Genomic DNA, 12,622 nt, shown 5'->3' on the forward strand with positions numbered 1-12,622 from the left:
GCTCTCTTCTCTACCTCCACTTATCGTGATTTAACGCTGCATGTAGGTCAAGATCTTATATCTAACTTTGTACATAATTTTCATATGGGGATATTTCTCTTTAAGTATTACAGAGAACTTGTTACATTTTGGTTTTCAACTGAAGCCCTGTAATGATTAAATTCATATTTATCCCAAAATAATTTGCAAATTGCCCAGCGGTTTAACGACGCGCCGCACCGCCCGCTGCCCCGTCAGTCACCATTTGTCGACTTCGGATCTGTGTCCAATTTTTCTCATATTATCTATTAATTTTTAGTGCGCGGGTTGCAGGACGCGAGGTGCGATCCCCCACACCTGACGTTCTAAAATATATGCTCGCGTTGTATTGTAACTAGATATAAACTCTTAATATCAACCATCGTCTTTGTTCGTTATGAAATATGAAAAACTTACCGGCACTAACAACAGTAACCCGTCCAGCGCGAATGTGCGGAATTGGAGCGCCACAGCCAGCTCCTTGGTCTTGGAAGGCAGTCGCAGCATCGCGTGACTCCACGCCGCATCGCCAAACTTCACCGCGCCCGCTTCTACCGTGTACGAAGACGTCTGCGCAAGTTTGCCATCACATTCGCAATTATTATCGACTCGATATATTCGCGTGGCAGTAACTTTCTTGTGGAGCTACAAAATCTCGACCATCGCAGAAAAGTAGCCCGCTTGTCGGTTTTCTATCGTTATACATTTCGAGGAGTGTGCGAGTGTGTGACCTTTTCAATTTAGTTCCACTCTCACCGGTTCTCCTTCGGTCGACTAGGAGGTCCGGAACACTCCATCCTTTTGTCGTTGATATACCACCCATTCGCACTAAGTGCTTTGCTTTATCCTTTCTGATGCATACGGCAAAGGAATGGAATACTCTCTAAGGAATGGAATAATCTGTGTTTCCCGAAAAGTATAATTTTGGTCTATTCAAGGCTAGAAGTAAATTGGCATTTTTGAGGCGAACCATCGTCAGTCACATCGCCGTTTAAGATCAGGTGAGATTGTGGCCAAGCGTGTGTCTATTATTTATAACAAAAACAAGTTAATATAAAATAGAGAACAGTGCAACAGCCAAGCCAGCTCACCGCGGTGCAGCCGGCGTCGTCGCCCGGCTGTTCGTGCAGCGCCCTCGCTTCGCTTCGCGGCTCCGGACGCGGCTCCAAATCTGCACGGCCTAGACGAGCGCCCACCCAATTCAATGCGTTCTCCAGACCCACCAACCTGAAATAGAAATATTCCAAAAGTACTATACACTTGTAGCTGTGGTAACCCATAAGTCGACTCGGATTCTTGTGGCGGCAACCTTCATTTAATGTTATGTACGTTTGTGTATGTTCAGAAGCCATAACAGAAATAGGAAAACATCGTGAGGAAATCGAAGAGAGTTTACTATAGCACTTAGAAAACATGCCAAATCCCCAAGTCACATATGGTCAGCGTGGCAGATCATAGTCCAAACCCTGTCCATAAAGGCAATCTGTGCCCATCTACAATTCTTAAAAAAACTGCAGATATACTTTTATTGAAAGTAAAGTATACCCTCCGATAATAAATTATGGCAAGTTTACACTAGGTCGATAGGTCTTCTTTGCTCGCCCAAGGGCGGCAATCTATTCAGTGTATTTTTTTAAATATATATAATACCAATTGACAGGACGAACAAGTCGTGTTCCAGTTGGTAAGCGACACGCCTGTCCATAACGCTTGTAGTGCCACTTAGAGCATTAAATCGTAAAGATCTTAGGGGTACTGCCACTGCGCCCGGCATCCTGAGGCATAAGTTGACAAGTCCCATGTGCCTGTATGGCGGCAGAAATAGGCACTTGCCTGGATGAACTCTTTCACAAGGAGCTCTATGGCTACTAAAACTTGTCTATACACCGAATCGTTTGACAAATATAGTTCGTTGCCGAAGTCGACAGAGTCGACTAGGTGTCATCACTGTCCGGCGACACAGTCGCTTTCGGCAAGCGGCGGCCGACCACGCAAGTTTCAACGTATTGGCGGTCGTATTCCATCACGATGCGTGTACCTGATCTATTCTTGGAACAATTTCTTGTAAACTTATATTTATTGTCGCGAATAACGTCGCGATTTAATATTAGTTTTGTAATTACAGCATTAACAAATTTAATCTGTTGTGATAATTAGGAGTAGGGAACTAGCCCGGCAGTTCAGGCGTCATAAATTCTGAAGGTGAGATATCAGGCGTCTGCTGGGAGTGCACTGGTTGGTCGGCACTACAATTGATAAGTTTGTACAATGTTTAGTAGTAACTTAGATACATTACAAACTTGGATACGATACATTATGACGAAGCAGTAACAGATTTAGAATGAGACCCGCCACTTGCACTGAAGGCAGAAGGGGGTATGAAGCGGTGGCAGAGGAAGGGCTGTAGGGGTGTGTGTGTTTAGGCCCATCATAGGGATCAGAGGATCCCATTAGTTCAGATCCAGAGGATCGATATGAGGTCTATAAAGTAGAATGAAGTTGAGAAAAAGATACTTAAAGGCGGTTGTGATAGAAAAGAATGTCGCATACGTAATTTACATTATGATGAAACCTTTAGCGTGGCGACATTTATAATGATTTGGCGGATTCGCTTGCCGAGGACGCGGCAGTCAACGCTGCGTAAACGCGCCGTTAGCAGTCACGAGCTTACGAGGAGTCCACGACGAGGTCGGCCACGGTCCCCGCGAAGCCCTGCAGCGGCACGGCGGGCGCGGGGTGCGGCCAGTCGGCGCCGCCCACGAACAGCCCGCCGGCGCGCGCGGGCAGCGCGTTGCCCGCCAAAGAGCCCTGCGCGCGCCGCTGCCCGTCCACGTGCAGCTCCAGCTGGAAGCGACCCGTGTTTCAGCGCGGTTGCACGGTTAAACACCATCCCGGTCTTCAGTCCGTGATGGTTCCTAGGTACCTGCTTGTGAGCTCTAACGAGCCGCAGCGTGTGCAATCTGCCGTCGTCGAACCTCGTTCCGTTGGTGCGCAGACGCAGCTCACCCTTACCGGCCGCCGCTATCACTTCCAACTCGCCTGTAAAAGTCCAAATGGTAGTTTATTTCATTTCCTAAAAAGGGATTGTCAGTCAGCCAGCCCCGGCGTAGTTTCTGAATAAGTAATTCGTTTGTCTTTGTCGGCCGGCAAAAAAATATAAAACAAAACTTGCCGTCAATCATAACAATAGCTAAATAGTGTCGATCATCAGAGTCGTCGTCGTCATCAACCTCGTTGTCCCGTCGCTGCGAATTGGCGGCGGGCACGCGCAGCAGCAGCAGGCCGGAAGGGGCGCGCGCCGCAAACGAAAGGCCCAGCGCCGCCTTGCGACGCAGCAGGGGCGACGGCAGCTCGATGTAGCCTTGCCCTTCCAGGGTCGCCGAGCGGAGAGTCTGCGGCAGACGGCAGACGGGGCCGTGCAACGTAGGTCTCGACAAAGAATTGATATTGCGTTCATTATTAGGTCTCGCCTCACCCGGGAGCCGCAGCGGGCCTCGACCCCGTGGCGCTTGGGCGTGCCCAGCAGGTCGTATCCCTCGCGGTCCACGGCCAGCGCGCCCACGCAGCCCAGCAGCGGCGGCGCGGCCGCGCGGCCTCCGGGCGGCGCCCCGCCCACCCAGTACGCGGCCGACGCCAGGTCGGGCACCGCCGCCAACGCCTGCACCGGCGGCGCGGGAGACCCCAGGGTCTCCTCGCCGTTCACGCGCAGGCTGCCTGGGGACAGGGGGACCTCAGTACGCCTCGCTTCGACTGCGCTCCTGCTTCGACCGTTCGCTTTCTGGCTGTCGCGTGCTCTTGATTCTTGACTTGAGGCCCTCGATTCGGTAGAATGGGCGACGATAAGCTCAAACCTAAACTTCATAATAATAATAATAATAGTACACACTCAATATAGCCCCGCACTAGGAAAACCCTGTGTCGCGGGTGCTATGGTGCAGGTGCCACAAATTACACCCAAACTCACGAGAGAAATAAATGTAGGCCATATAAATATTTCTCCCGGCCCGGGAATCGAACCTGGGACCTCTGCGTGGCAGTCCGGCATGGTAACCGTTCGGCCACAGAGGCAGTCAAAAAATTCATAGATCCATATTGCATAGATTTTTTTTGTAACATCAAGTGACGGGACTAAGAAGTCGCACGCCTGTCCACAACAGTTACAGTGCCACTCAGAGCTTTAAATTGCAAAGATCTGAGGTTGCAATACCACTGCGCCAGTCATCCTGAGACATAAGTTGACAAGTCCAATGTGCCTGTAATTTCACTAGCACCCTTACACTTGAAAACCGGAACACAGTAATTTGATATTACTATTTGGCGGCAGAAATAGGTAGAGTGGATGAACACTTTAACAAGGAGCTCTTGTTACTAAAACAGCTACAGAATATACTTTGGTGAGTCGGATGCCCATGAGCTCTATCAGCTCGTTCCGCCCGCCCTCTTTTACCAACGGATATCCAAACGTACGGCGGGATATCCTCTCTAGTCGATCGATACTCCTTTCAGGTGTACTAAACGCTTATCGTAAACTTATATTACGAGCCTACAGCCCGAAATGGAATTCCCTGCCTGCTAGTGTGTTCCTAAGCATATATAACCCGAGTAACTTCAAGAGTCAAGTGCTAGTCCGTTTACCTTAAAAACACTATTCCGCATCCCACAGTGGAGTCTTACAATATGAGTAAAGTGAGAGCGTGCACATTACCTCTCTCGAGCTTGTTCCCCGCGAAGACGCGAATGGCCTGCACGTGCGCGGGCCTGCCGCTGCAGTGGCGCCCCGTCGCGCTGATCTCCAGCCGCGCCTGCGCGTACTCCACCGCGAACACGACGCGGCAGTCGCGGAGCACCACCGACACCGACCGGTTCTGCAATACATCACACGCGTGGACGCCAACATAGAAACGTGTAAACGTGAAGAAAAGCTTTCATAGGTTTCTCATAGATGGCGCTACGGCAAAAAGTCGTTATAAACCAAAAAAGATCTGCAACTAGCATAGAAAAATTTGTAAGGTCCGCTACTTCCTTTCTTGGCTTATTAGGCGTAACGTCTGGCACGATTTGCTGGAAGACGTTGATTCAAATCCAGACGGATCGAAAAGTTTTTTCTGTGTTCGATCTTTCATGGCGGTCAAACGTCGGGTTTCAATAATCTTAAAAATTTAAAACGTGTAAGTCAAGCAAAACAGTTGATAAGCGATATTTACATTGGCAGCATCGATAGCCATAAACAGCAGCGCGTTCTCGTCTCTAGTGCGAAAGGTGAATGCGAGCGTGAAGTGTCTTCTGTCAGAAGGTCTCAAACTAGACCTATGCAGCTCGGCGTAACCTGCACCGTTAAACCAAACCATGCCTGCTTCGCCGCTGCCGCGACCGCCATTATACCATCTGCCGAATAAAAAAATCAAGTTACCGGATTGTGTCGTTGAAGTCCTTTGCGAAACTTATATTATCTGCTAATAAATTAATTGTTTCGAACCTCTGCATGCACCCAGTGCATTGGGCTTCTTTCGGTTGCTGTACAAAGTTCCACAGTCCTATGAGTCGGTCCTCGCTATAAAGTGCGTGTACGCAGCCCGGCAGCCCTAAACTGTCGTTAGATGCCTCCGGATCGCCAACTGCATGAGTAAATAAAACTGCACCAGATTTACAAAAGTGGATGGCTGTGTTAGCTCAAGGAAGCCGAGGATAATTGCGGGCAAATTTCTTATAAGCATGCCACACAAACGGACCTCGCAACTCGGCGCCGGGTGCGCCCAGCCACAACTGCGTTGCGAGCAGGTCCACGGCCGCCGCAGTCGTGCTGTTCTCGGCCGTGATCGTGCTGCCGCCCGCGCGTTCCAGGGACAGGTGAACCGTGTTCCAAACTCTAAAACCAGACAATATATAGTACACACTTGTTTAAGATTATTTTTTTTAATTTATAACAAACTAGTGGAGTAATTTCCCAAAATAATAATTGAATATCATCAGATGGTGAAACATTCTGACATTCAATAAAACTTAATTACAATTAATCTCTAGTCAACGGCTGGTAGCTGAAAAGGACTTCGCTGAGTGAAGAAAAGCTTTCATAGGTTTCACACAGATGGCGCTACAGCAAAAAAGTCGTTAAAATCCAAAACAAAGATCTGCAACAAACATATGGACAAATTTGTGAGATCCACTGGTTCATTCCGTGGCTTAGTTGGCATAGCGTCTAGCACGGTTTGCTAAGAGATGTTGGTTCGAATCCAGCCGGATCGAAGTGAATTTTTTTCGTCATTCGCGCAAATGAACTATCGTGCATTTAAGTTTTCGCGCAACCGTCTTCGCACTATCGTCGTTCGCGTAGTCGGCATTCGCACTCACGTAGTAAACCCCAAAGAAGCACCTAAAGAAACAACACAGTGTCCAAATTCGCAGCTTAAAAAGTAAGTTTGTACAGTTTAACTTGTAGGAAAAAATGTTTTAATATTTATTCAGCTATAATTTCGTTCCCTCATCACGCATAACAAGTAACCGCGAGCCTCAAAATCTTTGAACATTTTTCATAGGACCGTTCGTATTCTGTGATACAACTCATAATATCCTATTTTATTTAGACAATATGTGTAACACATATTCACTTAGCGCGTTACGTTATAAGCTAATTATAATGTGTTGTGTTTTTTCCATTCCACTCGTACCTTTCAACTTCTATTCGATATGACGTGAGGTCTCCTTCGTCGTGTACTGGATGCAGCATCTCTGGATGAACAATAACACCTTCCCCGCCACCCAGATTCCAAATGAGGTGTAGTTTTTGATCGCGTACTAGAAGCTTCATGTATTTTTGAGTTTCCTAAATAAGACAACATTCTGTATTAACTAGTCAAAGTCATTTAGGTGAAAATTTAAGAAATATTGAAATGTAAATATGTAGAACGGATCCCGGTTAGGTAATTACTACTGCCAATATTAATATTCAGGATTGAAGAATAATCCAGTTCCGGATATATGAGATTTAAGATCTTTTCGCACCATAACATGTTGACATCGCCATAGGAACATTGGTGCCTCTTAACTTCAAATAACAAGGAATTTAATCAACAAACAAATACTATCTCATGTTCTAGACCCTCCATGAGGCTAGGTAAGTCATTCTTATAAATTAAAAACAAAAATGGGCGTTGTATTGAACCTTGAGGGACGCCCATGCTAATTGCAGACCCCGTTGGTCTAGTACTGTTAACATCGATCCTCAGTATCCTATCACTCAATAAATTACTTCGAATTACGTCATTTTATTATTAAAGGTTCGATTGTTTGCCGATTAGAAATGGAATAAAAGAAACATTCATTACCCGCGTGTCATCAAGTAAGTAAAGCAGAGTGCCGTCCTTGACATAGTTGTCGAAAGAGACCGCAATGGCCACTTTGGTGACGGCGGGCGACGTCGCCTGCAGTGGGTAGCCGCGTGCGCATCCCACTGCTGCTCCGGCCACAGATGTCAGCGATACTGATATCTAAAGATATGATGATTTTATGATATGCAGTTGCTGAGTTACCGTAGTCCATCACACACTTTGTTAATATGTATAGTCTGTCTTTTATGAAGAAGGAGTAAAATGACATTTGCAGGGTTTACATAAAATTTTAAATAGTGCAGTAGTTGTTGGCCTGCCAGTATCGAAATACATTTTTATATAAGCATTTAATAAGAACGAGCGAATTTGGTTGTCTTTATTGAATTACAATGAAAGAACTTTAAAATATGGCTCCTTGTTGTATTTATAATTAGAAAATAGTTCTTAATGTAACGTATGTATGTGTGAACCTACAACAGTTGACAATTCAAATGAAGCTGTGTCCAGTAGTCGGACGAATAATGGGCCGATGGTGATTCAATTGAAACAAGTCAGGCTATTTATTGCACAAGCGTAATCAACATTCAATGATAGAATATTTATCGACACGGCGACACTTTTGTGCAATAAACTGTCCGTTTACTTCATCTTCAAAAGAGACGGGCTTTAGATATGTTACCGAGTCGGCGGCGTGTCGCGCCCTGGCGACCTGGTCCCTCAGCGCGGCCAGCGCAGGCGCCAGCGCGGCGCGGGCCGCGTCCTGCTCCTGCGCGCGCGCCGCCGCCGCCGCCGCCAGCGCGTCGGCCACCTCGCGCCCGCGCACCGTGTTGCCGCGGATCTGCGACACTGGCCGGAGGAGACCTCGCAGTTCATTACCTCCCTCGCGCGGATTTTAATTATCAAGTGACAGAACGAACGTGATAAGCGACACGCCTACCCATAACAGCGCAGGCGCCCGTCACCTTGAGACGTAAGTTATAAATCCCATGCGCTAGTAATTTCACCAGCACCCTTTAAAACCGGTACGCTTGGTGGCAGAAATAGGAAAGGTAGAAAGTACTTCCCCTGACGATCTCTTTCACAGGGAACTTTAAATAATCATCAGCATTAGCTTCGTATGGAACTGAAAAAATCACTATTACATGCCGTCTTAGCCACATCGTCACGTTACTATAATAGTCCGCTGTTGTATATAGGCCTTGTCAACAAAATATTGCTGTCTTGCATATTTTTCAGCGTTAAGAGGGAGCACGCCAAAAAAGTTTTGAAGTTGGCTCCGCCCAAATTTGTGAAACAAACATATACCTAAAAATTTGTGAAACAAATATATGACACGCGGCAGGAGATGTGGAATTTTGCGCATTAAAAGTACCAAATTCATTTTAGCGGAATAACTCTAAAACTAAAGGGATTAAAAAACATCCGTAGTGACAGTTGTCGATCATGCATAAATATAATTAATTATCTAATTTTTGTCCTAATAACCTGTTTCGAGGATAAATCGAAAAAATGTGAAAATTGGAGGTCATTTCGTGATTTTTATCTATCGAGGAAACTTTATTGTTTTATGTTTCTGATTAATGTGTATGCTTGAATATATCGTGTAGTTACTCATACAATATTTTATTTTTAACTTTAAAGTGGATATACCCCTAATCAAATCGAAGATTAGGAATTTTTCCTCTGCTCCCACTTAAGTAACACGGAACAGTTACACCAAACATATTCACAATCATTCTTTTGACATACTGTTACATTTATATGTATATTCAAATCCGCACATGCACTTACATATTGAATAGGTGCACTATTCACACTTTATTACATTTATTATTTTAACGAACAAAGTCCCTCCTAGTCGTTTATTAGATCTTTCGTTCCAAATAACTTCTATTTCACTGCTACGACGAAAATGTTTTATTCTTCCTGTTCTATTCAATCTGTATTTGTAACACCCATAATTATATCTATAATTACTGCACTCCATTCACAGATAATTTTGTTTGCAAATCTTACCGTGCTCCTGTGCAGCTCCCAGCGCCGTGTCTCCCTGCCTCTGCAACTCGGCCACCTGTCTTCTCAAATTATACCGAACGCGTCGTCTAATCTCGCTCGCTTCGTCGTATATCACTCTCGTTGTGGCGAACACACGATCTGCCTGTTTATATAATAAGAATAATTTTAACCTATTAAAATGAATTAATTCGAATTTTTTTATCATATCTAGCAACGGGTCGAACAAATCTTGTGCCTTGTGTCTACACATAACAGTTGCAGTATCACTTAGAGTTTTAAGTCGCTGTGATGTAACGGACGCAGTTAAAAATAGGAACGCAATAATGGTCGCATTAATACGCGGTAGTACTTCTCTGAACGAACTAAAGAGTTCGTTCATTGTAAACGTACAAAGACCTCTGCTGCTGCTAAAATTTCAGTTCTCTTTCCTACCCAAATTATCTATTTTTAGTAGCAGTAGAGCCCCCTGTGAAAGAGTTCGTCCAGGGAAGTACTGCTTTCCTATTTCTGCCGCCAAGCAGAAATGTCAGCATTATCGCGGTTTTGAAGGGGATGAAATTACAAGCGGGTGCAGTGGCAGTGCTCCTCAGATATTTGTGATTTGAAGCTCTGAGTGGCACTACAACTGGATGGACAGGGGTGTCGCTTACCATCAGGCGCAAGTTTAGTTCATTCCCTCACTTGGTATCATAAAAAAACCTGATTGAAGAAAATTTTAATACATTTCTCACAGATGGCGCTAGGGCAAAAAGGTCGTTATAAAACCAAAACATAAATCTGCAACAAACACATGGAAAAATTCGTGAGGTCTGTTGGTTCGTTCCGTGGCTTAGTTGGCATAGCATCTAGCATAGTTTTCTAGGAAACGTTGGTTCGAATCCAGCCTGATCGAAGTAAATTTTTCTACGTGTGTAATTAATCTTTGTCTAAAACTTTTGAAGAAGAATTGCACGAAGAATTATTCAATTCTTTATTTTATTTTTGTAAGATAAAGTATTGTATAACGTGTAATTGTTGATAATATGAGTTAACTCATAGATTGGTCGGAAAGCTAACCTGTTCATTGGCGGCAGCTAAGGTTCGCGTCACATCCGGGCGCGGTCGTAGGCCGAGATCCCGCTCCTGCCAGCCGAGTCCGCGGAGCATTACGCTCACCAAGTCTGCGCTTTGTCGAAGGTGTTCCAGCTGCGACCGCAGCTCTGCGGAGAAAGCGGTGGAAGCACTTTCGAATGGTGCGCGTGACTCGAGTTTGACAAAATCTATTATATCAAATTAATCTTTTTCGTGCACTTGGTAGTTGTCTTTTGTTAAAAAAAGAAAATACCAGCAGCTGTAGATCAGGAGGTTTACCACAAAATACGAAGCATTCGTGGATACCTTAGTCCGAAACGTCAAATGACTGCTATCGTATCGAATTTTGACGTTAATTTCTTCGTAAAATTGACATTTGTTAGGTAGTACGTATGAGCTTCTTTGCGGACGCAGCCACGTAGTATCGTATTTCGTGGTAGACCTTCAATGTCATGTAGTTATTTGAAACTAAAGTTACGATGGTGGGGCGTAAATAGCCAAAATCTATGCATATATGTATTTCTTGGACGGGAACTGGATCCAAAGGGATTTTTGAAAGTAGAGATCCATTCACCTGGCAATATTGCCAGCGAAGCATTGATGATGACGACAAATTACACAATGCAGGAGACACATATATATGTATGTATGTTTATACATAATATTCCTTTTCTTTTTAGTCAGTGCCCTTTGTAGGCCAGTATCGGGGTTTCCGCTTAAAAAAATATGGGTTTGTGTATGGTGCTATTCAAAGAGTATTTTGGGGAGTACTATGTGAGAGAGTACAAGCTTACGTATTATATTTTGAATTTCGATGTTGTAGAGCTTTTATCTTAAGGGGAACATATATAATATATGTATATAGGTAGTTGTTACTAAATGAGATGCTCGCAAATTATAATCTTATGTTATTGCTTGTTATATAATCATAAAGATCGGTCACGAACGGATGCTTTTCGTATTTTATATTGACAAAAGGTGATTTTTTTTATACGACGACCAAAGAGCAGTGCCTCCACCTACCCGTTCGTGTGAGCTTACAAAACAAAAAAGAAGGTTTATTAAATCTCTCACAAATGTTGCTACGGTGTCGAAAGCCGAAAACCCAATACAAAAATCTATAACAGATACACAGAAGAAATTCGTCGACTAGTAAACTTGACCTGTAGCTTTGTTGGTAATGCTGACATCTTTATTTTATTTATTTATTTATTTATTTATTTGCATTTTACATGTAGTGTTATTATAGTATCTTAGAACTATGTTAGGAACTACATGCGCTACCCTGTAAGGGCGTTGCAAAGTACTTATGATATACATTTTATTAAATACATATATTTGATATACTTTTGCGACAACATTAGCAAATTAATTTATAAGGTAAACTTAGCGTATCAAAAATGTATGTAGTATAAGTAATTAGCATGTAAGCGTTTTGGTTGTTACTGTAAGTTTACATTGTGTCTTTAATAAATAAAGAAGCAAAGATAGCCGGATGCCCTACAAAATCAGCGTGACGAGACGAAGCTGAATGATTGAGGGATTGCGTGACAGCACAGCATGTACACTTATGGCTTATCGGTTGATTATTTATTGTTATTTGTTTCCTGTTCGTGTGTTACTTGTATGTATTATCTAATTATTATGTTTTCCCCTTTTTATTTAGATTTTTTAAATGTTTTAATTACGTTTTGTAATTGTTAAATGTGAGTATGTGCGCTGTGTTGTTTCTTTATGAAATAAGTATTTCTTTCTTTTTTGTCTTTCTTTCAATGGGGACGGAATCCCGTGGGTGCCTGTTCGAAGTCTGTCGGGTCGAAGAATTTCTTCTTTGTGTTCGATCGTTGTATTTAATAATTACAACAAACTAGTGGAGTTATTTTACAAAAAATAAAACAAATCAATAATATTGTATCGAGTTCTTAGGTTTACAGGTCCCATGGTCACGGTTGACTGACCGTGGGACCTGTAAAGGGCCCGAAACGTCGATTTGTTTGAAAAAACAAATATACGCGATTTAAATCCGGAAAAATAGTTTCATTTCCCACAATAATATTGTATACAAAATGCTACTTCTTGTCGTGACCGCTACGTGTGCAGTTTGATGTGCTATACAAAATTGTCAAACATTTAACGAAGCGACCAGGGACAACCGGAGCACTCATAGTAGAGGCACTGGCCTCTACTGTCTG

At 43.8% G+C, this 12,622-nt stretch overlaps 1 protein-coding gene across 1 annotated transcript; it reads right to left on the minus strand.

Annotated features, from left to right (window-relative positions):
• Positions 1 to 435: 435 nt before the first annotated feature.
• On the minus strand, positions 436 to 8,503 carry LOC113234289 (the record flags this gene model as incomplete). Its single annotated transcript, XM_026469589.1, has 14 exons — positions 8,404 to 8,503; positions 8,023 to 8,189; positions 7,341 to 7,502; positions 6,684 to 6,838; positions 5,748 to 5,884; positions 5,495 to 5,633; positions 5,223 to 5,403; positions 4,724 to 4,883; positions 3,489 to 3,732; positions 3,191 to 3,447; positions 2,942 to 3,057; positions 2,690 to 2,862; positions 1,110 to 1,245; positions 436 to 588 (listed from the first exon to the last, which is right to left on the minus strand). Coding segments are annotated over exons 1-14 (2,280 nt in total), but the record flags the coding sequence as incomplete, so codon positions are not given.
• Between the last annotated feature and the right edge of the window lie 4,119 nt (positions 8,504 to 12,622).

This window comes from Hyposmocoma kahamanoa, unplaced genomic scaffold (assembly GCF_003589595.1).
Source record: "Hyposmocoma kahamanoa isolate Upper Pololo Valley unplaced genomic scaffold, ASM358959v1 82437, whole genome shotgun sequence".
Classification (NCBI taxonomy): domain Eukaryota; kingdom Metazoa; phylum Arthropoda; class Insecta; order Lepidoptera; family Cosmopterigidae; genus Hyposmocoma; species Hyposmocoma kahamanoa.